General features: G+C 43.7%; 1 protein-coding gene across 1 annotated transcript in view; it reads left to right on the top strand.

Annotated features, from left to right (window-relative positions):
- The window catches only part of agmo (alkylglycerol monooxygenase), a 340,436-nt gene extending 317,588 nt beyond the window's left edge, over positions 1 to 22,848 (top strand). The window contains exon 13 of the mRNA XM_033045572.1: positions 22,195 to 22,848. Coding sequence (XP_032901463.1) covers positions 22,195 to 22,251 — 57 coding nt within the window. The 3' untranslated portion in view covers positions 22,252 to 22,848. The remainder of the gene's footprint in view (positions 1 to 22,194) is intronic.
- The last annotated feature ends 4,501 nt before the right edge of the window (positions 22,849 to 27,349 follow it).

Here is a 27,349-nt window from a genome sequence, read left to right on the forward strand (position 1 = left end):
AGAGACTCCAAACTTGCACTTGTCTTCATTCACAGTGAGACCTGTTTCTTGAAGTTTAGTCAACACTAGCTTCAACCTCCTGTCATGCTCTTCACGAATTGATGCATGGATGATGATGTCATCTGATATGTTTGCTACTCCAGGTACACCTTGAAGCACTCTGTAGATTTCGTACATAGTTCTCGGGAGCAGCATTGATTCCAAACATCAGTCTTTTGTATCGGTACAATCCGCAGTAAGTGACGAATGCTGTCGCCTCTCTTGACTCTGGATGTAATTCCAACTGATTATATCCCCACTTGAGATCTATTTTGGAAAACACTTTACTGATTGATAACTCTTGTAGCACCTCATCAACCGTAGGAATTGGGTGTCTTTCTCTGATTATTGCCTCATTGGCACTCCTCATGTCAACGCACAGTCTAATGTTACAAATGGACTCACCCATGGTATTGAACATTCAATTGGTTCAATAATGTCCTGATCAATCCTTGATTTTAGCTTCTACTTTTCCACGAAGTCCAAATGGCGTTCTCTGCATCGGTTGAGCTATCAGCTTGACATTTTCATCAATGGCTAACTTCACTTGCCGGCCTTTCAATTTCCAAACCCCCTGGAATACTGAATGAAATCCCTGCCTCATGTCATCATATGACTGTACTGAATTGACCTGCACATGTGAAGCACTCACAGCTCTCGAGCAGAGGTTCTCCCTTCTCCTCTATCACCACGAATTCTGCTTCAGTTTCTCTATCTCCAATTCTACTTTATCCGTGAAACATCCAATGGTCTGCAATGGTTTAGTTGCGGTGTATGGATATAACTTCCTACTACACCTCCTTGACGTGAATTTGATTTTCTGCTGTTTCAAGCATTCCCAAAGTGATCTGTCAATTACGTTCCTGTCGCTACCAGAATCTACAATCACTGGCACTGTAACACCTCCGATGGTCACTGCAACTTTCTCGTGATGGCTATCATTCAATGCAAACTGATAATTTATTTTAAGAGCATGTTCACCAGCTTCATCACTGTCTTCATCACTTCCGAAATCACCTTCTATGTGAAAGACGTGACCCTTCTTTTTCTGCCAAGGTCCACCTTTCTTTTCACTGGACTTCCCTTTCTTGTTGTACTCACTTGTCCTGTCCCTGGCCTTACTTTTACATTTCTTTGCAAAATGATCTTTGCCTCCACATTTCCTACATGTTCTACCTTTTGCTGGACAACATGCATCTTTCCCTATGTGACCCTTGTTGCCACACCTGTAACACTCGATAACACGTTCAGGCATTCTTCTTGGTCTACCGTAGGACAGCTGGTTAACTTGCCCAGTTTTGGAATCTTTCAATTTCATGCTGTGAAATTGTCCCTCAACAGCTTCCAATGCTGCTGCAATTGACAAAGCATCATTAAGGTTTAACACCCCCTTTTTCTAGCAGCCTTCTCCTGAGCTTGTCTGACCTGCAATGCTGGACAACCTGATCCAATATCTGTTTTTCCACATCTGCAGCCACATATTTGCATCCTACAGACACCTGTCTGAGTCTCGTCACAAATTGAGCAACAGTCTCGCCCTCTTCCTGCATTGTTTTACGGAATAAATGGCGTTGAAATGTAGCATTCGGCACCACCACATGACTGTTCAAAGCATCAATCGCTTTCTTATAGCCTTCCTTCATTCCGGTATAGGGGAGTGTTTTAAACATTTCTCGAACAGCTGGCCGGCGTACTCTCCTCAATAAAGTGCCCTTGACTGTTGGCGTAAGCTTCAAATTCCTCTAAGATTTCCACTTCACGCTGACAGTACTCGCATCACCCGTCGGAACGAAGTGTGGAACTCCGCGAAGTGCTAAGAAATTACCTCCAGTGACCACTATCTTAAAAATATATATTTTTCCAGCTCGAAGCCACGGATTCAGAATCCAAAATATCTGAAATATCCTTGTCGCCAATGTCACATCCTGGCCTCAGATATGGAATAATAATGATACTGACACAATATTTATAGGTTACATTCCTTGGTCTCCATGTTTATTATCTCACTCAGCCATGGCCTCCTGCCTAGGCTTACACAATGCACATGCGATCTGACCTCCAAGTCATCTGATACAAAGGTCATGATATTTACATATCATCATCATGACTCATCGTCATGATAGTCTCCGCCATACCAGTTATAAATGTCCAATTTCTCCTGAATCCATAAATTCTTCATTCTTGGGATCAGCATACCAATGTCCCTTATATATTATTCAATGAAGGACTTCATCTTTTTTATAGTTTGAGGCTCAGAACAAAAAGGAATACTCATTTGAAGCATCATCAAATAAACATGATGTCTTTTTTTGTTTTCAACAACCTTCTGCAAAGGATTTCAAAAACCTTCTTCTTCCTTAGCTGTCTTATCAACCTCTCAGCTATCTTCAAAGATTTGTAAATATGCAAACCCATATGCCTTTCCGCTATCACTTCTGAAAATAGCACCATTGAATTTGCCTCCCAGGTATATTTGTTGTAAAATTCTTACTGGTATGTATTAAACTTTATTTTTGATGATTCTGCTCATTTCATTTTGCCGACCTTAAATCTTTTACTATTCTTTGCATTGTTTTCACTGTTGCCAAGCTGTATATCATCAGCATCAACATTTTCTTTGATGCATCCAGCTCCACATCATTTATACATCGCAAAAAATGACCCCTGGGGATCTTTTTGCATACTTCTTTCCAGCTAGAAAATAATCTGTTCACCATTACACGCTCCTTGTTTTCTGTTATGATACAATACAATACAATACAATACAATACAATACAATGTACCCAAGTCATGAGCATCACTTTAATTCTATACATCTGTTTGTAAATGTATATGCTATATGGTATTTTGTTGCATTTTATCAGTTGTTTGAAAGTCAACACATGCAACATCTGAAGCACTACTTTCCTCAGCTCCCTCTCTCTTATTGTTAAACTGAAATAAACATGTTGATCAGACATTATAAGCCTGAAGTTTAGATTGCGTAGCACCTGCTTTTTGTTGCACACTTTGAGGTCCAATTTTCACTTTGTCCAGAGTAGATTGTGCTGGAAATCACTTCCAGATGAAATTGGACCAGACACAAAATTGGACTGGTCACCACCAAACGCTCTTCACATTAGCACGTCTGATATTTTCCAGGTGTCAGGTGTCATCGCATTATGTCGTTATTCGCACAGCATCTATTTCTGCCTCTAGCGGTGGGATTCCTACAGAAAGTTCCACATTGTACCTATCGTGAACCAGTCCTGTACTTGAGCACATCAAGCATTTTTTTGCCTTTATCGTTGTGTAATGGTTGATATTGAGTCCTATTGGGTAACATCAGACCTTACTCAAAGTCCACTCTGTGTGCTTAAACTTACAAGAATGTTTTTTCCAGCATTTAGCGATAGATTTATTAATTGTATGGAAACCTCGGTGGTAACACTGCTGGCTGCACTCCATTGTCATTATGACCATGGCTGGCCTACAGCGGCAGGAAGCAAATCAGCTGAGAGCCTGCTCCCAGAGTCATCAGAGGCACCGTACACAGATTGACACTTCCCAGACTCGGGTTTTCCAAGGCTGCCTGGTCACAAGATCTTTCCAAATGACTGCAGCAGATCTCTGGCCAAAGTAGCCAAAGTGTTTTTTGGTGCTGTGTCCGTGCCGAATGGAACTTGACTTGATAGCCTTAATGCCTTCCACTGCTTGCTGTGCAGCACTGTGTCCTAGCATGGGCCTAATAGAGCTGTGTTTCAAGTATGACAACATCCTGATTCCACTCAGAGGGTGGTGAGTATATAGAATGAGCTACCAGGGGAGCTAGTTGTTGCAGGTACAATAGCAAGACACTTGGGCTAGTATGTGGATACGAAAGGTTTAGTGGGATATGGGCCAAATGCAGGGAAATGGGACTAGCTTAGATTGGGCAACTTGCTTGGCATGGAAAGGTTGGGCTGCAGGCACAGTTTCTGTGATGTATGACTGTGGATAGAAGCAGGTGAAATGACTCGTGTATTATGTGGTGGAAGTGGGAGGAGGGTGGCTTGCAGTAGTCATTTGGAAAGATCTCTGAGATGTGGAAGTGTAGAGCAGACCAGATCCTGACCTCTGTGTCAGTATTGGCACTGTCCAGGGATGACAGTGAGGCCCAAAGACTTCTCACACTATTTTCCAAAATTTTCAGTAACGACTACTTCGGAAAAACTCTGGGAGGAAAGAGGTGACATGCAATCAATCTCAAGTCTCAAGTTACTTGGGTGTGTTTTTGCCTCCTGCCTTATGTAGCCAGTTAAGGCCATAAAAAGGCCTCCAGGAATGGAGAGCTGCCAGTGGTGTAACCACTGAGGCATCCATGAGTATCTCCGATGCGGAATGTTTGAGACACAAAATCATGTGATGTCCGCTAGAACTCACGTTGTTTATGGTATAAACCACCTTAATGCTATTTCATCCTGGACATTTTCCAAATTCATGATTAGTTTGAAGGGCATAAATGGGCTATAATGCCAGATGCAATCTTATTTTGGTATACCAAAAATGAAAGCAATTCAATTCCTTGGCATCATTCCTTCATTTATTCATTTTAAAACCCATAGGATATAGGTTTGGTGCAGGAAAGTGACACTGAGGTAAAAACAAATCAGTCATAATGTTAATAAATAATAGAGTTGGCATGAGGGTTCGACTGGTCATATGTTTTTATTTCTTATTTTATTTGTGCTAGATCAAAATCTTGGAACTCCACATTACTCTATATTGGAGGAGCATTTGCACAAACATTTCACCAGTTCCTCTGTCTCAATAGAATAAACAGCCACCTTGTGTGGATCAGACACTTGTTGATAAAAAATGCAAAAGCAATTTAAATGAGTCTGAATGGATTTGTAAAACTGGCCAACTATTGACTACAACCTATAGGGATTTTGTATTCACATGGAAATCCCAAAGTTGCTCATGGCTACTTGGGAAATGTTTGCAATTATATGGGAAAAGCTGATGATTCCCTGCAAAATCTAGGCCAATAAGTTTTGCTTTCAACAGCACTCCTCCCCCACCCAGCAAGCACTGTTATTTCTTAACAGTACCTGTAATTCGGACATTTTTCCTAGGTGTGACAAAGATGATAACGTCTCTTTATGAGCTGTTAGCAGCCTACTCTAAATCATGGCTGCCCAAGTGTTGATGTGTCTATGCATACTGGAATGTAAAGACAAAGGCAGAAAGCAGTAAGTAATTTCTGATTGAACTTCTGGATCAAAGTGTTTTAACTGTGATCCATGTAGCATTGCTGCCGCCTTATTGAAACAGTTGGGTGCCTGCTCGTTCCCTTTCTTTTGCATCCCCCGAGGAGCCTGCAGCCAGAACAGGTAGTCAAAAGGCAGAAACCTTTGGGCATCTGCGCTCTCTCAGAGAAGCAGCTGCGGCTTCCAGAGGAAATGCTGCTTTCTTCCCTTCAGCCCAATAAATTGGAAAACACTGGGCCTGGTTTGGCATAGCTCACCGTGTAGGATGAAGTTAATCACTTAAAACTTAAAGTCAAAACATGCAGATTGTCCTATTTTTGATAAACAGTGAGAAGACTCCCTGCAGGATAAAGAAGCTTTCATTGACTTCACAAGAATGCCTCTCAAGAGGGATTAAGCATTGTTTTATCAACCACAGCAATATGATGATTAATGGCAATATGATGATTAATTGTTTAATTAAATATTGCAATCAATATAATCACTTTATAAGATGTTATGGTGTTTCTTGTATATCCTGAATATGCTTGAATGTAGGGGGGACCTGACAGAGGACTGTCGAGAATGAAGGGGGATCTGGCAGGGGGAGTGTTGAGAACAAAGGGGGCTCTCGAGATTGGTGGAGGACTCAGCGGGAGGCCACCTACTGCCACATGTGGCGACAGGCAGAAGATCGAACTATTCGGCAAACTTTTGTAACTTTGTCGGCGCCAGAAACATGGCGACTCTTGTGTACTGGTGGGGTCTGGTGTATGATTTTACCGGGTTGCGTGCAAAACGAGGCATTTTCACCGTGCCTAGGAGCATGTAATAATAGAGTATCATTGAATTGCCTGGACACAAACAATGTTTGCTTTAAAACTAAACAATGATCCTGGAGACAAATTCTTATTCAACCAGTTGCAGCATTGCAGCCCCCTTTTATAACCCGCACCCCACCTCTTGCAGTTTGAAGCCAGGTTTAAAAAGTTCACATGAAGTCTAATGGAACATCTGAGATATTTTAACGCTTGGAAACGTTTCAGTGTTAGGAAAGCCAGCAAGTCATTTCGCTGACTCCTAAACTTGGTGATATTTCTGGTGCTCTCAGATTGAAGGAATGCGAGAGGTCATTAATGTACACTGTACTTTGGGGGTGAAAACGCTTGCCAAGCCTCCAGGAATGCCCTGGTCTGTCCACGAACTGAAGACCAATCTCCAGCACCCTACTGCCTGCAGTTTTGGAAAGCAACTGTCAGGAAACTTACCCAAAAAAAATGATTGATGTTCTTTTAAAAAAAAAGAAAACCGTAGCATATTAGTTGTGAAATAAAACATGGAAAATAGTGGGGGGAAAAAAGGACTGTTTGCTTGAAATTGGGAATCTACCAATCAGATAATGGAATGTAAAATTGATTTGGGAATGTGGTTACATGAGGTGATGTGTTAGTGGAAGCAGGAAGCAAAAGGTCATAGATTGAAATCAGCAGAAATACATCCAACCAGAGCTGGCAAACCTAGATACAAATATTGCAGTCCACCCCTTGAGTGTATAACCAGTGTCCAGCACTGGGTAAATGTCCAGGTTTATTAAAACTGCTGATGCCAGAAATCTGAGACAAAAACAGAAAATGCTGGGAGCACTCAGCACTTCCACAGCTACAGTACTTCAGAAGCAGAAATAGTTAATGCTTCCCAAACCTAAAAACAGTAACTGTTTCTCATTCCATGGATGCTGCCTGACCTGCTGTGTGTTTCCAGCATTTTCTGTTTCCGGCTCAGTATCTGGTATAGGGAAGGAAAGTGTCAAAAACCTATTTGCGGCTATTATGCATATTAAGACAGAGAGGGTGCTGGCACTGCAATGATGCAGTATACCCAATGGCTTTCTGATGGCCATGAGTTGCTGACTTGCAGCGCCAGAGATCCTGGCTACAGGTGCTGTCTGTACGGAGTTTGTACGTTTTCCCTGTGGCCGCATTAATTTTCTCCAGGTGCTCCGGTTTCCACCCACATTCCAAAGAAATGTAGGTTTGTATGCTATTTGGCTTCTGTAAATTGTCTCCAGTCTGCAGGGTGGAACTTGTGTATGTGTGATCGCTGGTCGGCACGGACTCATTGGGCCGAATGGCCTGTTTCCACACTATGTCTCTAAATCAAACTAATGGAGTCACTAAGAGTTATAGATGCGTGAATCTTACATAGAACACAAAGTACTAGAGTCACTCATCAGGTCAGGCAGCATTTCTGGACCACATGACTAGTTTTGGGTCAGGATCCTTCCTCCAGAGATGCTGCTTGTCTGCTGATGTACTCCAGGATTTTGTGTCCTAACTAATCTGATGATGACTAATATCAAAACCAGAGAAGGCTATACCATTTGTGCGATCTTTAAGTTTCTAATCCCCAATGCATTTAAAAAATTGAAAATGCTGAAGATAAGCAGCAGGTCAAGCAGCGGTCGTGGAGAGAGGAACGGTTAATGTTTCACATCAAACTTTCAAAGGGAGTTCAACTTGAAGCACCAGATTTGGTTATCTATTATGCACTTCACTCAGAGTAATATCTGGAAAGATTTTCGTTTAGGAGCAAGGTGGTCCTTCTGCAGTTGTACAAGGCCCTGTTGAGACCGCACATGGAGTATTGTGTGCAATCTTGATCTCCTAATTTGAGGAAGGACATTATTACTGCTCTTGAGGGAGTGCAGTGTAGGTTTACTAGGTTAATTCCCAGGATGGTGGGACTGACATATGATGAAAGAATGGGTCGACTGGTCTTGTATTCACTGGAATTTAGAAGAATGAGAGGAGATCTCATAGAAAAATAAAATTTTCAAAGGATTGCACAGGCTAGATGCAGGATAAATGTTCCCGATGTTGGGGGAGTCCAGAAACAGGGGTCACAGTTTAAGAATAAGGGGTGGGCCTACTCACCCAGAGAGTTGTGAATCTGTGGAATTCTCTGCCACAGAAGGCAGTAGAGGCCAATTCACTGGATGTTTTCAAGAGGGAGTAAGATTTAGCTCTTTGGGCTAAAGGAATCAAAGGAATGGGGTACTGATTTTGGATGATCAGCCTTGATCATAATGAATGGCAGTGTTGGCTCGAAGGGCCGAATAGCTTACTCCTGCACCTATTTATCTATGTTTTCATGTCATAGATCAGGAAAGGGCATTTAATGATCTGAAAGACCTTGCAGTCGACTGGGTGGCTGTGATCCCTGCCCTACATGTTGCTATAATTGGATTATCTCCATGCAGGCATCTGAAGGCACTGTAGAAAATACCGCCAACGTTGTCCCTGCAAACTCCTCCTGATGCAGTGGAAAGATAAGTGATCAGCATCGTTCCCCAGGCCAACACATCCAGCTTATTATCTCAGTTTACAACATTACAGGGCAGGCCACGTTGTTTGCTGCCCCGTCATTGGGATCCCAACACAGAGACTCTGTACAGGAAGAGAATGTCAGACAGACATGGGATAAGTAATCTTAATGCAACATTCCTACCAGTGTTTCCCAATGCCAGACTCCATGGCCCTGGGCCAAGTCAGCCAGATCCTCTTTAAGTTACACAGAAGCAAACATTAACCATTGTTACAGTCCTATCTTTGTGTTATCAGACCACAGTATCACCACTCACTGAGGACATTAATATTATTTGGCTGCACAATAGAATTTCTAGCCCAAAGTGTTACCTGTCTACGAAACCTTGGATAACAGCTCCCTGAAACCTTTCTTCTGTCATTTTATGTCATATTTCATGTTCTTATTTCATGAACCATATTCAAAAGTGTAATCATGCTCGGCTCCATTTGTAACTTGAATAGGGTATTTGATGGCTTTGTTAAATCGTGAGTGCCATTCCTCTCAACAAGGAAAGCAGGAAGGTTTAACTGTCAGGCTGGATTTGCGTGCTCTCTCTCAGTTACTGGGGTGAAGCCAGCAGGAGGTAGCAGGAAAGCACAAGAGATCACAGATGCTGGAATCTGGAGCAAAAAAACAAACTGTTGGAGTAATGCAGCAGGTCAATCAGTGACCATGGTGGGGGGGGGGGGGGGGGGGGATAGATGGCTAAGGTTTCAGACTGAGACCATGCATCTAGGCTGCGAAGGTAACCAGCACAAGGTTAATGCAAGTGAGAAACAGGAATGGTGGCTGAGCCTTATGAGTGTATGATGGGTGTGGGAAAGAAGATTTATTAATATACTTTGTGGAGGTCACAGGACCTTTCCTTTCCTTGTTGGACCCACAACGAAAGTCCAAAGAAATTTCAAAAAAGCAAAATCGCATTTGCTCTTGTTTTGCTTCCATTCTCCACCTCATCTGCATCCCTGTTCAGTCAAACAAATAAAATTGCAAGCATAAAGTCCCAAGTACATCAGGGTTTCATATTAGCATATTTCATCCTTCTCAGTAAAGCAAAATAAAGAAAGTGGAGCATTAGTCTAGTTTAATTTAGTTTAGAGATACAGTGTGGAAACAGGCCCTTCGGCCCACCGAGTCTGCGCCGACCAGCAATCCCCACACAATAACACTATCCTAGACACACGAGGGACAACTTTACCAAGACAATTAACCTACAAAAATGTACATCTTCAGAGTGTGGGAGGAAACCGGAGCTCCCGGAGAAAACTCACACAGGTCACGGGGAGAAAGTATAAATTCTGTACAGACAGCACCTGTAGTCAGGATCGAGCCCAGGTATCTGGCGCTGTAATGCAGCCACTCTACCGCTGTACTACCGTGCTGCCAGTTAATTGCCATGGGATGTGCAAGGTTAGAATCATTCCTCTAAAGACTTGAAAGACACATTTTCAGGATTTTCTTGCGGAAGAATGGGATAAGCTGGTTTTGTCAACCTTACAAAATAAATTTGATGAATATATTTCCGATCATTCCAAACACCTGCTTTGCTCCCACCTCCAAAGTAGTTGCACCTGTGACCTGACTGGAAAATGCTTTGTGTCAGACACAGGAAAATCATCGATTCAAAGCATTTCTCACCATGTAACATTTACGTCTTTTGCATGGAATAAATCAGTTCCAGAGAACAGCAAAGTGCACAGAGTCCAACACTCTCTGATAGACAGCAAAAGAGAGCTCTGCATTTGGCTTGGTGTGTAGTCTGCTAAATTGATACAATACTGCCGATGATGAAGAATGTAAACTAATCTCACGTACAGAAATAGCAGAATGCTGACCAAAGAGTAGACAGGGTATGTAGTGCCCACCTTGCAGTGAATGAGGACTTGCAGTTTCCCTTGGATCCACATAGACTCAGACTATAGACAGGGATCAGTTAACAGTGATGGTTCTGAACAAAATATTTCTGATATCTGAGTATATCAATGAAGGGATAAAAGAAGAGCCACCAGGAAATATTATGCAAGTGCTGGGCAATAGCAAAATAATAATGCTGTTTTTTGCTATCAAATTTATTGTATTCCATTCTATCAGTGTATTCAGAGTTCCCTGGCCCCTATATCCTCCTCTTCCCATCCCTCTCCAAAACTATGTTCACTAATAATACTGCGACTCATAGCAGCCTGTTATGTTAAATTATGGGCTTTAAAGCTTCCTGGAAGGTGCTAAAATGGTGAGAGATGGGGAATGAGTGGGTAGAGTACACAAGGCAATATGTTGAAGTCACCTTATTAACCCACTTAATGATGTATTTAATTATTTGGACATTATGGAGAGATCTAGTGTACATTTATCCATCATGGTGATCCTTGAGCAGGCAGTGGTGATCCATGTGTTGGAAAGAGGAAATGTTTAGGAAACTCCAATAAAGTGGGCTGCTTTGTACTGGATGGTGTTGAACCTCTTGAATATTGTAGATGGAAAAAAGGCATTTCTGATGTTGGGAAATGAATCACACTGCAAACTACGCAGCCTCTGACATATTCTTGTAGCACACATTTATTTTGTTGGTCTTATTTTTATTTCTTGGCATTCTTTTTTTCAGTATTTTTGTGTGTGTCGGGTTCTGGGGAGAAGGCAGGAGAATGGTGTTGAGAGGGAAAAATAGATCAGCCATGATTGAATGCAAGAGGAGAGTTGATGGGCCAATAACTTATGAATATATGGGCCAAGTTTCCAGTCAGTGGTAATCCGAGGATGTTATCACTGGAAGAGAAGGTTTTGGTAATGCCCTTCAGAATCAAGATCTAGCTTATTTACAATAAAAGACTGTAGTAACTCAGCAGGTCAGCCAACATCTCTGGAGGAAACAGATTGGTGCGTTTTTGGATCAGGACTGAAAAGAACATTGCCTCTGCATTTTCTCCTGAAATGCTACCACCTGACCTGCTGAGTTACTCCAGCACTTTGTGTCCTCTTTTTGTAAACCGGGATCTGCAGTTCCCCGTGTCTCTATTGTTTCCATGCACGTGTTATAAAACATGAGCTCTATATTTACAGTTTAATTCCAAACCAGATCATATAATTTCCAGGTTTTGAATGATTCAAGCTTCAGCCATTGAATTAATATTTTTCAAAGTATAAGTAAAAGTTGAATTTAATGTTAACCACATTTCCATCCCATTATTCCCAAGTTAGAGGGGAAAATCTCTCATCATATGTACCATGAAATGGAATGCTAACCAAGGTACAAATTTAGCATAACTTGAAGTGATGTAATTCTGGCCCACACATTTGTTTCCTGCCCCAGGACTGTTCATAGGTCCAGTAGCCTTTGCTCATATGGACCTTGTCTATCTCTGCTGTTTAGCTGCATCAGAAAGTCAAGCGGCCTTTTCACGGGGCGATTTGACGCAAGAGTTAACCCGGAGTTTAACATCGTGGGAACCTCGTGCGATAACAGTGCGGCATTCGTGGACCACTGTGGACCACCGTAGCGCTAACGGCAGGTCATCGTGTAACTTGGTCACTCGGGAGAAAATTCAAGAAAGTTTGAATTTCTCCAAGAGTGACTTGTACACTTGTGGTTGAGTATTGCAACATTATATGAACGTAGTGGCCAGTGCGATATCCGTAATAACTCTTGCGGGTACCTGTGGGAACTCCTGCGAACGGTGAACCCGGAAGCTGGACAGAGGGGACAGAAGGTGAGTAAAAATTATCTTATGTGGGATTGAATTTAAAAAATAAATAAAAATAAAGATTTGCATCCGCATATGGACATCAACTTATTCATGAGTTATGTTAATGAGTTCAAGAAAATAACTATAATCTTTAAAAGGGACTTTAAAAGGGGATTTACTGAAAGGTTACGCATTTTTATGGTCCGTGAGAAATTTTTCACATGTACTTCTTTGAGAGATACAGGTCGGAGTCCTCGGGTCCAGGGGTCCGGAACGCTACCAATCAATGTTGTACAGAGACCCGTGTAAGGAGTGAACTGTACATGCTGGTTTAAACCGAAGACAGACACAAAAAGCTGGAGTAATTCAGCGAGTCAAGCAGCATCTCTGGAGAAAAAAAGCTGATGTTTCGGGACGAGACACATCTTCAGACTCAATTCCGATTAGGCTGTCTGAAAAAGGGTTCTGGTGTTGGGGGAGTCCAGAACCAGGGTCCCAGTTTTACAGTCTACCGTGGGAACTCTTTAACTCAGTAAAGTAAAGTAGCCTTTATTGTCATATCAGCGCACAGGCAGCAGTTGACTGTTGCTCTATTCAGTTTCCCAGGGGGTCGGGACGGGACTGGAGTTGGGAGAGAAAGGTGGGGGAGTCGAGGGAGAGGAGGGGGAGACAGAAGGGGGTGTCTTCATTTACTGACGGCGGGTGTCTGTCACTGAAACAGGCAGGTGAGATTTCACATCCACCTTGTGTGTGCCTTTCTCTCTCTCTCCCTCCCTCTTACACAGGCTGAGAGACTCTGCCTCTGTGAGTGTACGTCTCTTTCTCCCCCTCTCCCACACACAGTAAGACCGAGGTACTGTGCTCAGGGCCGGTGCTAGGAATTGCGGGGCCCAATTAGAAAACTGATGGCGGGGCCCCTACTCTCAGGGCCGGCCTTAGGGGGTGCGGGGCCCAATTGGGAACAATTTTGGTGAACCCCAGATTCCCAGCCAAGGTGTGTCAGCCCAGTTATTTAGTATATATTATGTCCAGAACCAGGGTCCCAGTTTTACAGTCTACCGTGGGAACTCTTTAACTCAGTAAAGTAAAGTAGCCTTTATTGTCATATCAGCGCACAGGCAGCAGTTGACTGTTGCTCTATTCAGTTTCCCAGGGGGTCGGGACGGGACTGGAGTTGGGAGAGAAAGGTGGGGGAGTCGAGGGAGAGGAGGGGGAGACAGAAGGGGGTGTCTTCATTTACTGACGGCGGGTGTCTGTCACTGAAACAGGCAGGTTCTGGACATAATATATACTAAATAACTGGGCTGACACACCTTGGCTGGGAATCTGGGGTTCACCAAAATTGTTCCCAATTGGGCCCCGCACCCCCTAAGGCCGGCCCTGAGAGTAGGGGCCCCGCCATCAGTTTTCTAATTGGGCCCCGCAATTCCTAGCACCGGCCCTGAGCACAGTACCTCGGTCAGAGAGAGAGGCACACACAAGGTGGATGTGAAATCTCACCTGCCTGTTTCAGTGACAGACACCCGCCGTCAGTAAATGAAGACACCCCCTTCTGTCTCCCCCTCCTCTCCCTCGACTCCCCCACCTTTCTCTCCCAACTCCAGTCCCGTCCCGACCCCCTGGGAAACTGAATAGAGCAACAGTCAACTGCTGCCTGTGCGCTGATATGACAATAAAGGCTACTTTACTTTACTGAGTTAAAGAGTTCCCACGGTAGACTGTAAAACTGGGACCCTGGTTCTGGACTCCCCCAACACCGGAACCCTTTTTCAGACAGCCTAATCGGAATTGAGTCTGAAGATGTGTCTCGTCCCGAAACATCAGCTTTTTTTCTCCAGAGATGCTGCTTGACTCGCTGAGTTACTCCAGCTTTTTGTGTCTGTCTTCGGTTTAAACCAGCATGTACAGTTCACTCCTTACACGGGTCTCTGTACAACATTGATTGGTAGCGTTCCGGACCCCTGGACCCGAGGACTCCGACCTGTATCTCTCAAAGAAGTACATGTGAAAATACGTGGCCGTCGGGCAGGACTTCAGGTCAGAATGAAGCGCAGAGGCCTCCGGCCCCCTCTCCCTACTATCCTACTGGCTAATGTACAGTCCCTTGAAAACAAAGTGGAGGACTTAAGGGCAAGACTGCTTTATCAAAGGGAGCTGAGGGAATGCTCTGTGTTCTGTTTCACAGAGACATGGCTCACCCCCAGCTCCCCAGACTCAGCGGTCCAGCCTGAAGGGTTCTCCATCCACCGCATGGACCGTACCCTGGCATCTGGGAAAGGGAGAGGAGGGGGCGTCTGCCTCATGGTCAACTCTGCGTGGTGTTCCGACGTGGCAGTCCTGTCCAACTCCTGCTCTCCACACCTCGAACATCTGGCGGTGAAGTGCCGTCCCTTCTACCTCCCGAGAGAATTCACCTCCGTTATACTGACCGCGGTCTACATCCCACCCCAGGCAGACGTCCATCTGGCACTGGAGGAGCTGCAGGCCGTGGTCAACAAACACCAGACGTCTTACCCCGAGGCATTTACCACCATTGCTGGGGACTTCAATAAGGCGAACCTCAAGAAATCACTCCCCAACTTCCACCAACATGTCTCCTGCTGCACCAGAGGACCTAACACCCTCGACCACTGCTACACCACCATCAAGAATGCCTATCGTTCTATCCCTCGCCCTCACTTCGGTAAATCCGACCATACCGCGGTGCTGCTTCTTCCTGCCTACAAGCAGCAATTAAAGAGCGCACCCCCAGAAGTGAGGACAGCACAGAGCTGGTCGGGGGGGGCAGAAGAACAACTCCAGGACTGTTTGGAGTCTGTAGACTGGGCAATGTTCAAGGACTCGGCAACGGACTTGAACGAATATGCCACAGTCGTTACAGACTTCATAAAGAAATGTGTGGAGGACTGCATCCCTACAAAAACCTTCCGAGTGTTTCCCAATCAGAAACCTTGGATGAACTTTGAGATCCGCACTCTCCTGAAGTCCAGACACAGGGCATTCACCTCCGATGATACAGTGGCCTACATGAAGACCAGATACGACCTTGGTAAGGCCATCAGAAAGGCCAAAAGGGACTTCTGCTCCAAACTGGAGGACGAGACAGATGTTCGGCAGCTGTGGCAGGGTCTGAATGCAATCACCTCCTACAAGGCAAAACCAGGAGGCAGCTCGAATGCCGGTGTAACATCACTCCCTGACGAGCTCAATGCGTTTTACGCACGCTTTGACAGGGAGAATACTGATGTGCCTTCCCGATCCCCCATTCGCTGCGATGGCATTTCAGTCTCAGTCACAGAGGCCGATGTCAGGAAATCCTTCAGAGGGGTGAACCCCCGAAAAGCACCTGGTCCTGATGGTATACCGGGCCGTGTTCTAAAAACCTGTGCGGACCAACTGGCGGGAGTTTTTACGGACATTTTCAATCTCTCACTTCTGAGGTCTGAGGTCCCCACCTGCTTTAAAAGGGCATCAATTATACCGGTGCCCAAGAAGAGTAAGGTGACATGCCTCAATGACTATCGACCAGTGGCACTAACGCCGGTGGTGATGAAGTGCTTTGAGAGGTTGATCATGGAGCAAATCAACTCCTACATCGACAAAAACCTGGACCCACTGCAGTTCGCGTACCGCCACAACAGATCAACGGTGGATGCGATCTCGCTGGCCCTCCACTCCGCACTGGACCACTTGGACAACAAAAACTCATATGTCAGGCTGTTATTCATTGATTACAGCTCGGCATTTAACACAATCATCCCCTCCAAACTGGTTACCAAACTCGCAGAACTGGGTCTCTGCGCATCCCTCTGCAACTGGATCCTCGACTTCCTCGTCCACAGACCACAGTCTGTTCGTATTGGTGGAAATGTGTCAGCCTCAATAACAATCAGCACGGGAGCACCTCAAGGCTGCGTGCTCAGCCCCTGCTGTACTCACTCTATACCCATGACTGCGTAGCGAACCACAGTGCGAACTCCATCATCAAGTTCGCTGACGACACCACTATTGTGGGGCGTATCACTGATGGGGATGAGTCAGAGTACAGAAGAGAGATCGAGCAACTGTCCATATGGTGCCAGCGCAATAACCTGGCCCTCAACACCAGCAAAACCAAGGAACTGATTGTGGACTTTGGAAGGAGTAGGAGGGGGACCCACAGCCCCATTTATATCAACGGGTCGATGGTTGAAAGGGTCAAGAGCTTCAAATTCCTGGGCGTGCACATCTCTGAAGATCTTTCCTGGTCCGAGAACACTAATGCAATCATCAAAAAAGCACATCAGCGCCTCTACTTCCTGAGAAGATTACGGAGAGTCGGATTGTCAAGGAAGACTCTCTCTAACTTCTACAGGTGCACAGTCGAGAGCATGCTGACCGGTTGCATCGTGGCTTGGTTCGGCAATTTGAGCGCCCTGGAAAGGAAAAGACTACAAAAAGTAGTAAACACTGCCCAGTCCATCATCGGCTCTGACCTTCCTTCCATCGAGGGGATCTATCGCAGTCGCTGCCTCAAAAAGGCTGGCAGTATCATGAAAGACCCACACCATCCTGGCCACACACTCATCTCCCTGCTACCTTCAGGTAGAAGGTACAGGAGCCTGAAGACTGCAATAACCAGGTTCAGGAATAGTTACTTCCCCTCAGCCATCAGGCTATTAAACCTGGCTCGGACAAAACTCTGATTATTACCAACCACTTTCTGTTATTTGCACTATCAGTTTATTTATTCATGTGTGTATATATTTATATCATGGTATATGGACACATTTATCTGTTTTGTAGTAAATGCCTACTATTTTCTGTGTGCTTAAGCAAAGCAAGAATTTCATTGTCCTATACAGGGACACATGACAATAAACTAACTTGAACTTGAAATTGTACACTAGGGTGTGATGGATTCTACACTGTGTGAATCTCTCCTGCTCCCTCCCGTTTCACTGTCAGTAGCTCCGCTGCTTCCAACCTTTACCGTAGCAGCTAATTACCATTAAACTGCATTATGTGATTGGACACAATGCCCTTGGAGACAGCGGCTGATTGGACGGGAGGAGATCTATTTGTGATTGGACGGGAATTTTAAAGCAAGCTGGTTGGTGATTGGATGCAACCCCCTTAGAGACAACGATTGATTGGCCGCCAAACAAAATTGTCAAATCTGTAACAAAAATCACGGGTCGGTGCGAACTCAGTGGATCTGGTTGTATCTCCAAACTAATCTGGTTGTATCAACCAGACTATCTGGTTGTATCTCCAAACTAATCTGGTTGTATCAACCAGACTATCTGGTTGTATCTCCAAACTAAACAGTATAACATGCAGGTACATTCATTTAAAATTCAGTGATTATTTCACATGATTTCTCACTGTGTAAAGCTCAATATCTGACCAATTTCTGTTTAACACGTTTGGTCTGCCGTGAGCATTTTTCTCTCCCAAAATAGTTCACATCTAGCAAACCGATCAACGAACCAGACAGCAGTTGGACGCAGTCATAGAACCATAGACAATAGGTGCGGGAGTAGACCATTTGGCCCTTCGAGCCTGCACAGCCATTCAATATGATCATGGCTGATCATCCAACTCAGTATCCTGTACCTGCCTTCTCTCCGTACCCCCTGATTCCTTTAGCCACAAGGGCCACATCTAACTCCCTCTTAAATATAGCCAACGAACTGGCCTCAACTACATTCTGTGCCAGGGAATTCCAGAGATTCACCACTCTCTGTGTAAAAAATGTTTTTCTCATCTCAGTCCTAAAAGATTTCCCCTTTATCCTTAAACTGTGACCCCTTGTTCTGGACTTCCCCAACATCGGGAACAATCTTCCTGCATCTAGCCTGTCCAACTCCTTAAGAATTTTGTAAGTTTCTATAAGATCCCCCTTCAATCTTCTAAATTTTAGCGAGTGCAAGCCGAGTCTATCCAGTCTTTCTTCATATGAAAGTCCTGACATCCCAGGAATCAGTCTGGTGAACCTTCTCTGTACTCCCTCTATGGCAAGAATGTATTTCCTCAGATTAGGAGACCAAAACTGTACGCAATACTCCTGGTGTGGTCTCACCAAGACCCTGTACAACTGCAGTAGAACCTCCCTGCTCCTATACTCAAATCATTTTGCTATGAATGCTAACATACCATTCGCTTTCTTCACTGCCTGCTGCACCTGCATGCCTACTTTCAATGACTGGTGTACCATGACACCCAGGTCTCGTTGCATCTCCCCTTTGCCTAATCGGCCACCATTCAGATAAAAGTCTACTTTCCTGTTTTTGCCACCAAAGTGGGTAACCTCACATTTATCCACATTATACTGCATCTGCCATGCATTTGCCCACTCACCCAGCCTATACAAGTCACCTTGTAGCCTCCTAGTTTAGAGAGGTTTAAACGGTTTAGAGATGTTTAGAGGGCTTCAGATAGGTTTAGAAGTGTTCAGAAGTGTTGTAGAGGGAAATAGGGGGGGGGGGGATAGACGGGGTTTAGAGGTGTTCAGAGGGTCCCAGAGGGGTTTAGAGACGTTATAAGCCCCCCGTGAGAAATTGTATTTCTCTGAAATTGAAGATAGACATAAAGCTGGAGTAACTCAGCAGGACAGGCAGCGCGGAGACTCTGGAGAGAAGACCCTTCTTCAGACTGAATTGAACTCTCGTCGGTGAGAGTACTTGTGATTGTCTGAAGACGGGTCTCGACCAGAAACGCAACCCTCTCCCCAGAGCCCATGCCCGTCCCGCTGAGCCACCTTCAACTTCAGAGCCAAACAAAAAACACAGAGTGCTGGAGGAACTCAGCGGTCAAGGCGGCTGCCTCACCCGCTGGGTTTCTCCAGCATTTTTGTCTACCGCTAAACGTCAATGATTCCGGGAATGCTGAGGAGACAGGGTGATAGAGAGGGAGTGGGAGAGCTAGAGAGAGACGAGATGGTGAGCGGGAGAGAGAGAAGGAGGGAGAGAGAGAGCAAAGCACAGAGAGACACAACGTGGGTCGGTAGGTGAATGACTAACCTGCCCACCAGGAAGAAGCCCCTTCTCGCGGTCCGGGGCCCTCACTCATGATGGTGAGTTTAAAGAAATTCTCAATGTGTCATCGATCTACATTCCTCAGTAAATGTAATTGTGTTTTAAACAAGTATTTATGACGCCGCGTGAATTTTATAAAAAGGAACACGGCGTCATTAATACTCATTCAAAACACAATAACATTTACTGAGGAATGTGGATGGATGCAGATTGATATAACAACTTGTTAACAACTTCATGTTAAGAATTGCTAACAGCACTAGTTAACAAATCGTTTGTGTCTGATGGCCATGCAGCGGTTGTTATACATTGTCGTTTAAAAAAAAAATCCGCATGGCGAATTAAAAAATATAATCTTTATTTAACAAGGAGAATTCGTATTTCCGTACGAAATACGGAACATTAGTGCGGGGACCCCATTAGGCGCGGGGCCCAATTGGGGGCAATCGGTCAAATCGGCTTAAAACCGGCCCTGACTGTGCTCAGTCCATCTGTGTCTCCCACATACACAGTAAAATATGTCTCCAAATGAGCCAATTCAACCAAGGGAGGATATATATAGTGTGTGAAAAAAAAAGTTACATTATTTGTGTCACGTGTAGTTCACAATGTTCATTCAAGATTTAACGGGAAAGGTCGGGAAACGGACAAGTCACTCGCACAAATAGCAGAAATGCCGAGTACCGTGGGAACTCTTTATCTACTGCCGTTATATCGTGCGAGACTCGTGCTGGACCACGACCTCTTCACTCTGGTGACATCTTGCGTCAACTCGCCCCGTGAAAAGGCCGCTTCACAGTTAATTGCACCATCTTTAGTGATGACTGGCAAATCCCCCACAGAATTTTAAGATGACAACAATCAAAGATAGAGTTGATAGTTTGGGGCTGCAGAGAATCCAGGAAAATGTAGGGACATCAGTGGAGTTGCAGGTTACTGGTTTGCTGGTAAATGCTATTCACTCCCCCCACTGTACATGTGCCAGGCATGTTATTGTAACATAATTCAGGTGGAGATTCAGAATAATTTAATGTCATATAAACCAGGGTGCAATGAAATTCCTTGTTTGCCATAAGTCTATTGAATAAACAATACAACTGGTAATGATATTTACAACAGCAAATACAACAAATAATGCAAAACAGCATAATTGTGCAAAGAGTGTAGTGCAATAGGAAGTGGTGCAAGGGAAAAATTATTAAAGTGCAACAATGGGATAACTGAATGAGGTAGAGTTAAGAGAAAAAAGTATATGGCAGTACCTTCATGGGCGAACAACATGAACTTATGAAATCTGTTAAATTTCCAAATTACAGATAATGGTGAACCAATTGATGTGTGTTTGGGTTTCCACAAAATGATCAATAAGGGGCCTACAAGAGATTGATGATCAAAATTAGAGTGCTTGGTAGCGGCTTGAGTACTTTTATAGGAATTAACAGGTTATTTTCATTTTGAAGATTGTGACGAGTGGCGTGTCAAGGAACAATGCTGGAATGCCAACTGTTCATAATGATTCAATGGATATTAAATATAAATGAATAATTTGAATGAATGGTGAGGTGTATCATACATACATTTGTTGGTGAAATAAAGTTGAGTTGCAGTGAGGAAAGATACAGAAAGGCTTAAGTGGAATAATGGCAATTTATATAAATATACGTGCATGGGAGATGGTATATAATCTGGAAGAATGTAAAGGCATGCACTTTGGTTCAATAATAAAAAAGTATTTTTTAAATGATGAGAAATTGAAAGATGTTTATGTTGAGAAGGCACTGCAATGCCTAGAAAACAAATCACTGGAAGATGACGCAAGCAAATTTCAAGGCAAATTGATATATTGGTCAATATTGCAGAAACTAGTGTAAGAGTAGAGACATTTTACTCCCATTATAAAGTACCCTGATGAGACCTCATCTGGGATAATGTGTAAAGGTCTAGACTGCCACCCTAAGGAATGATAAACTTTCACGGGAAGGGGGCTGCATCAAAGGTGCACCAAATTGATTTGTGGGATGATATGAGTATTTTAAAGGATGGGGTTATCTGGTCTTGAATTTTAAAGGATTGTACAAAATATTACACTGTATAATACTACATGGGCATAGTTGGTAACATGTAAAGAAATAGGAGCAGAAAAGAGTTACTCGAACCCAAGTCTACTCCATCACCTAGATCTTTTACCTTCTGCACCATTCTCCTGCCCTCGCCTCATATTTCTTGATCCCTCTAATTTTGGTTTTGAATGAAACAAATCTATGGGCCTCCACAGTTATATCAGATGGAGAATTTAAAAGATTCACCACTTTCTGAGTAAAGAAACTTCTTTCACCCTTCAAGGCTACCCCCTGTTATGAGACTGTGACCTTAGTCCAATATATTTTGACCAGCTGAAGCATCTTTCTCATGTATACCCTGTCCAGCTCTCTAACAATTTTACATGCAATGATGTTTTCCCTGGCTGGGATATCTGGGATCAAATGTCAAAATTACAAACAAAACATTTCTTCACCCAGCTTGTGGTGAATCTAAGAGTTGGAGAGGTTCTGTCTGACCATTTGACCTTTCAATAGTAAGTCAATGAAGGATATGGGATTACTGGTGTTATCTTATTCAGTGGCAGGGCAGGCAGGAGGGGCTGAATGGCACACTTCCTATTTCCTATTGTTCCTATATTCACTTGTAAATATATTATGGAAAGGGAGACATGTTCATTTATTCCTTTCTACTGATGTTGCCAACAGTAAATGATATCAAACATTTGCTGAGTAAGCAATTATACCAGCCTAATCATTGCTAACATTGCTAAAATCTTAATTGTTTTTAAATCAGGTGCCTTAAATGTAGAACTTATTATTACATTTCCTTTCTCCCTAGGTTGCATTTTTTGGATGTGCAGTATTTTGGGGATTACGATGTGTAATTAAATTTTAACGGCTACCAATGGATGTGCGATATACAGTGAGGATGGTCACTAGCCACACTTCACCGTTGAAATGCAGTCAACTTCAGCATATACTTCATATCACTGCACAATAAGCCAACGTTCAATGCAATATGGATTCTTTAACTACAAATGTTCTGTGATAGAAAATAATTTGAGCAGAAATTAAGAATAATCGCTAATACTTTGCAGTAGAAGATGAAAGATTTTAACATTGTACTACGTATATTGATTAAAATGTTCAATGTGTTTAAATGCAATTGTACTGATACTTGCCAAATTTGTGCAAAGAGCTCCTGCACATATGGGTTTTTGTTTTGCTCAGCAGAATGAACAGTGCAGAACAACAATTGCAGCAGATTCGCAGAACTGCTTCTTCAGCTTCTTCGCCGTGCTTCCTAGAACAGTTCTGTACCAATGTGCTGTGAACAACATTTTAATACCAGTCAGCCATTGTCATTAGGCGAGGTGCATTGGTACTAAAATACTGTTCATACCTCTGTTCCTGTTTAAAAACAAACTGATAAGAGAGATTTATTTTGTCCACCTCTATTTGTGCATGCATCTATTAAAACGTGAAGAAAATCTGATTTAGAATTTGTATATTACTTCTTCAAAAATTGAACTCTAACATCTCAACATCAATTTAATGCAGATCATTTAATGAAGTATTTCATGAAGCTCTGCAGCACTCTGACTATATTTGAATGTCAGGCACCAAGATCTCCATAGCTTAGGCAACATGAAACTGGAGGAGGGTCTGAGCAACCAGATGCAGTGGAAGTGCACCTTCCAGAACCTCAGGGACATATTCTCTGCCTTCTCAAAATCTACACATACTTCAAGATCAGTTGCTCCATTTAATTTGCTTGTTGGCTCGATATCCCTCATCAATTCTGCAATCAGTAGTAATTGCTGAGCTTTGTCCCCAGCTATCCTGGCCTGCAGCATCGGCCAACTTGGTTAAAAGGGAATGGAGTAAAAATAATTTTGCTGCAATCCTGCTTTTAGTTTGTCAGAACGTCAGTGGTGGGCAAATTAATGGAAAGAATACTTAGAGATAATATATATAATATATATAAGCATCTGGATAAACAGGGTCTGATTAGGAACAGTCAACATGGATTTGTGCCTGGAAGGTCATGTTTAACTAATCTTCTTGAATTTTTTGAAGATGTTACTCGGGAAATTGATGAGGGTAAAGCAGTGGATGTTGTGTATATGGACTTCAGTAAGGCCTTTGACAAGGTTCCTCACAGAAGGTTGGTTAAGAAGGTTCAATGGTTGGGTATTAATGGTGGAGTAGCAAGATGGATTCAACAGTGGCTGAATGGGAGATGCCAGAGAGTAATGGTGGATGGTTGTTTGTCAGGTTGGAGGCCAGTGACGAGTGGGGTGCCACAGGGATCTGTGTTGGGTCCACTGTTGTTTGTCATGTACATCAATGATCTGGACGATGGTGTGGTAAATTGGATTAGTAAGTATGCAGATGATACTAAGATAGGTGGGGTTGCGGGTAATGAAGTAGAGTTTCAAAGTCTACAGAGAGATTTATGCCAGTTGGAAGAGTGGGCTGAAAGATGGCAGATGGAGTTTAATGCTGATAAGTGTGAGGTGCTATATCTTGGCAGGACAAATCAAAATAGGACGTACATGGTAAATGGTAGGGAATTGAAGAATGTAGGTGAACAGAGGGATCTGGGAATAACTGTGCACAGTTCCCTGAAAGTGGAATCTCATGTAGATAGGGTGGTAAAGAAAGCTTTTGGTGTGCTGGCCTTTATAAATCAGAGCATTGAGTATAGAGGTTGGGATGTAATGTTAAAATTGTACAAGGCATTGGTGAGGCCAATTCTGGAGTATGGTGTACAATTTTGGTCGCCTAATTATAGGAAGGATGTCAACAAAATAGAGAGAGTACAGAGGAGATTTACTAGAATGTTGCCTGGGTTTCAGCAACTAAGTTACAGAGAAAGGTTGAACAAGTTAGGGCTTTATTCTTTGGAGCGCAGAAGGTTAAGGGGGGACTTGATAGAGGTTTTTAATGAGAGGGATAGACAGAGTTGACGTGGAAAAGCTTTTCCCACTGAGAGTAGGGAAGATTCAAACAAGGGGACATGACTTGAGAATTAAGGGACTGAAGTTTAGGGGTAACATGAGGGGGAACTTCTTTACTCAGAGAGTGGTAGCTGTGTGGAATGAGCTTCCAGTGAAGGTGGTGGAGGCAGGTTCGTTTTTATCATTTAAAAATAAATTGGATAGTTATATGGATGGGAAAGGAATGGAGGGTTATGGTCTGAGCGCAGGTATATGGGACTAGGGGAGATTATGTGTTCGGCACGGACTAGAAGGGTCGAGATGGCCTGTTTCCGTGCTGTAATTGTTATATGTTATGTTAACCTCCTCATTCCCAGAGTATTTAAGGAAGCTTGGATGAAGAGATAAATTGAGGCTCTGGTCAAGAGTAAGAAGTAGGTATAAGCAGCTGGGATCAAGTGTACCTCTGGAGGAGTTTCAGGAACTCAAGGGCAAGCTAAAAAAGGAAATCAGGAGGGCAAAAAGGGGACAGGAGACAGCTCTGGCAGATAATATTAAAGATAATCCCAAGAGATATTATAAGATCAGAAAGGGAAAAAGGGCCCGAGATGGGATCCCACAAGAATCAAACGCGAATTGTGTGTAGACCCACAGATGATGGGAATGGTTCTCAATAAGTTTTTTTCCTCTATTTTTACTGTGGAGTAAGACATGAGGACTGGGTTACTTGGGGCAGTCAATATTACAGTCGAGGCGGTGTGAAGGTCATGATGAATGAAGTAAAATCTCACGGGCCTGACCAGGGACATCCAAGGACACTGGAGTGGAAAAACAGGTGAGGTGCCAGAACGCAAGGTGGCAAATGTGTGTCTCAATTCAACAAGGACTGCAGGGAAAAGCCTGGGGATCACTGGTCAGTGAGCCTAACATGTGTGGTCGAAAAGGTACTAGAGAGTATTCTGAGGGATACTGAGGGAACAGGGAGTATTCTCTTCCTCACTGATCCTCAACACAGGCGCACCGCAGGGCTGTGTGCTCAGTCCTCTCCTGTACTCCCTGTTCCCGCATGACTGTACTGCTACGCACAGCTCCAACATCATCTTAATGTTTGCTGACGACACGACCGTCCTGGGCCTCATCACAGACAATAATGAGATGGCCTATAGAGAGGAGGTAAGGGCACTAAACAGCTGGTGCCAGGAAAATAACCTCTCTCTTAATGTCAGCAAAACTAAAGGGATGATTGTGGAGACAAAAGGGGAGTGGACACCTCCTCATCCACATCGGTGATGCTAAGGTTGAAAGGGTCAGCAGCTTCAAGTTGCTCGATGAGCACTTCTCTCTTGGACACTGCACACTGCACACGGACACAGTAACTAAGAAAGCTCGCCAGCGGCTCTTTTTCCTGAGAAGACTGAGGAAGTTTGGCATGAACGCCAGCATCCTCACAAACTTCTACAATCGCACCATCGAGAGTCTGCTGACGGGCTGCATCACAGTCTGGTACGGGAACGGTACAAGGAATATGTAGTCAGCATGACTTTGTACATGGGAGATTATGTCTCACAGATCTGATTCAGTTTTTTGAAGATGTGACCTAAAAGGTTGACGAGGGCAGAGCTGTAGACGTATATATAGATATCAGCAAGGCATTGACGTCATCTAACATGTTGACAGAATTGGTCACCTGACGCGTTACAGAGTGCATTGTGTCATTAGAGGATTGAGGGGGGATCTTATAGAAACTTACAAAATTCTTAGGGGTTTGGACAGGCTAGATGCAGGAAGATTGTTCCCGATGTTGGGGAAGTCCAGGACAAGGGGTCACAGTTTAAGGATAAGGGGGAAATCCTTTAGGACCGAGATGAGAAAAACATTTTTCGCACAGAGAGTGGTGAATCTCTGGAATTCTCTGCCGCAGAAGGTAGTTGAGGCCAGTTCATTGGCTATATTTAAGAGGGAGTTAGATTTGGCCCTTGTGGCTAAAGGGATCAGGGGGTATGGAGAGAAGGCAGGTACAGGATATTGAGTTGGATGATCAGCCATGATCATATTGAATGGCGGTGAAGGCTCGAAGGGCCGAATGGCCTACTCCTGCACCTATTTTCTATGTTTCTATGTCCTTTTCGGGGATCGCCACGAGGAGGATTCTGTCATGATGGTCTACCACAGGGAAGTGTCCTTGCCCCAACATTTGTTAATATATGCATCAATGACCAACCCATCACCCCGAAAACTAGGGGGTTTCTGTATGCCGATGACTTATGCATCACAACGCAATCCTCAGACTTCAGCCAGATTGAGACCGTACTAGATGCAGCTCTGCAGAATATGACAACATACTACCAACAGAACTCTCTGTTCTGAGTGTTACTACAGGCACTAACTAATGAGTTCAACAGCAATTTTTCTTTTGCCTTGTGTTTGGGATTTTGATCTGAATACAATTGTTCTCAAACTGAGCTTTGCCAAGATATTTCATTGAACCTTGGAACTCAAGTCTTTGACCTTATTCAAATACGGCAAACAAAACAGATGGAGAGTCAGTGAAACTTCCTCCACTCCGGGTTTGTCATAAAACACTGATCTAGCCCATCAGTGGGAAATCTGACCGAAACCTATCTCTGCAACAATGTGGGTTATTCTTTACTGCCTTCTTACATCGGAACTGTCAGTTCAAGGAGCAAGGAGCAACTGTTAGTTCAAGGATGTACAACAAATGCAGGTGCTGCCAACCTGCAACCTATCCATGGACAATTAAATAAATAAATGAAATGGGCTAATGATAGTCCTTTACCTATTGAAGGGTAAATACCCAGATTAGAACACCTGGTATGTAATGTGTCAAAAGTGAGATGAGGGACTGTGAGATTTGCAAACACTGGTAAATTCATAAGAAAAATGTAGAGGACAATACTTGAAAGAGACTGAAGAGAAGTGTGGGGCATTGCGTGTGGGATAACTGATGAAAGTGGGCATATGGTCATTGAATATAAAAGCGGCATTCTCATCATCTTGATGGTGTGGTCACCGGACATTCTTGAGCACTCT

The sequence above is a fragment of the Amblyraja radiata genome, chromosome 2, assembly GCF_010909765.2.
Source record: "Amblyraja radiata isolate CabotCenter1 chromosome 2, sAmbRad1.1.pri, whole genome shotgun sequence".
Lineage (NCBI taxonomy): Eukaryota > Metazoa > Chordata > Chondrichthyes > Rajiformes > Rajidae > Amblyraja > Amblyraja radiata.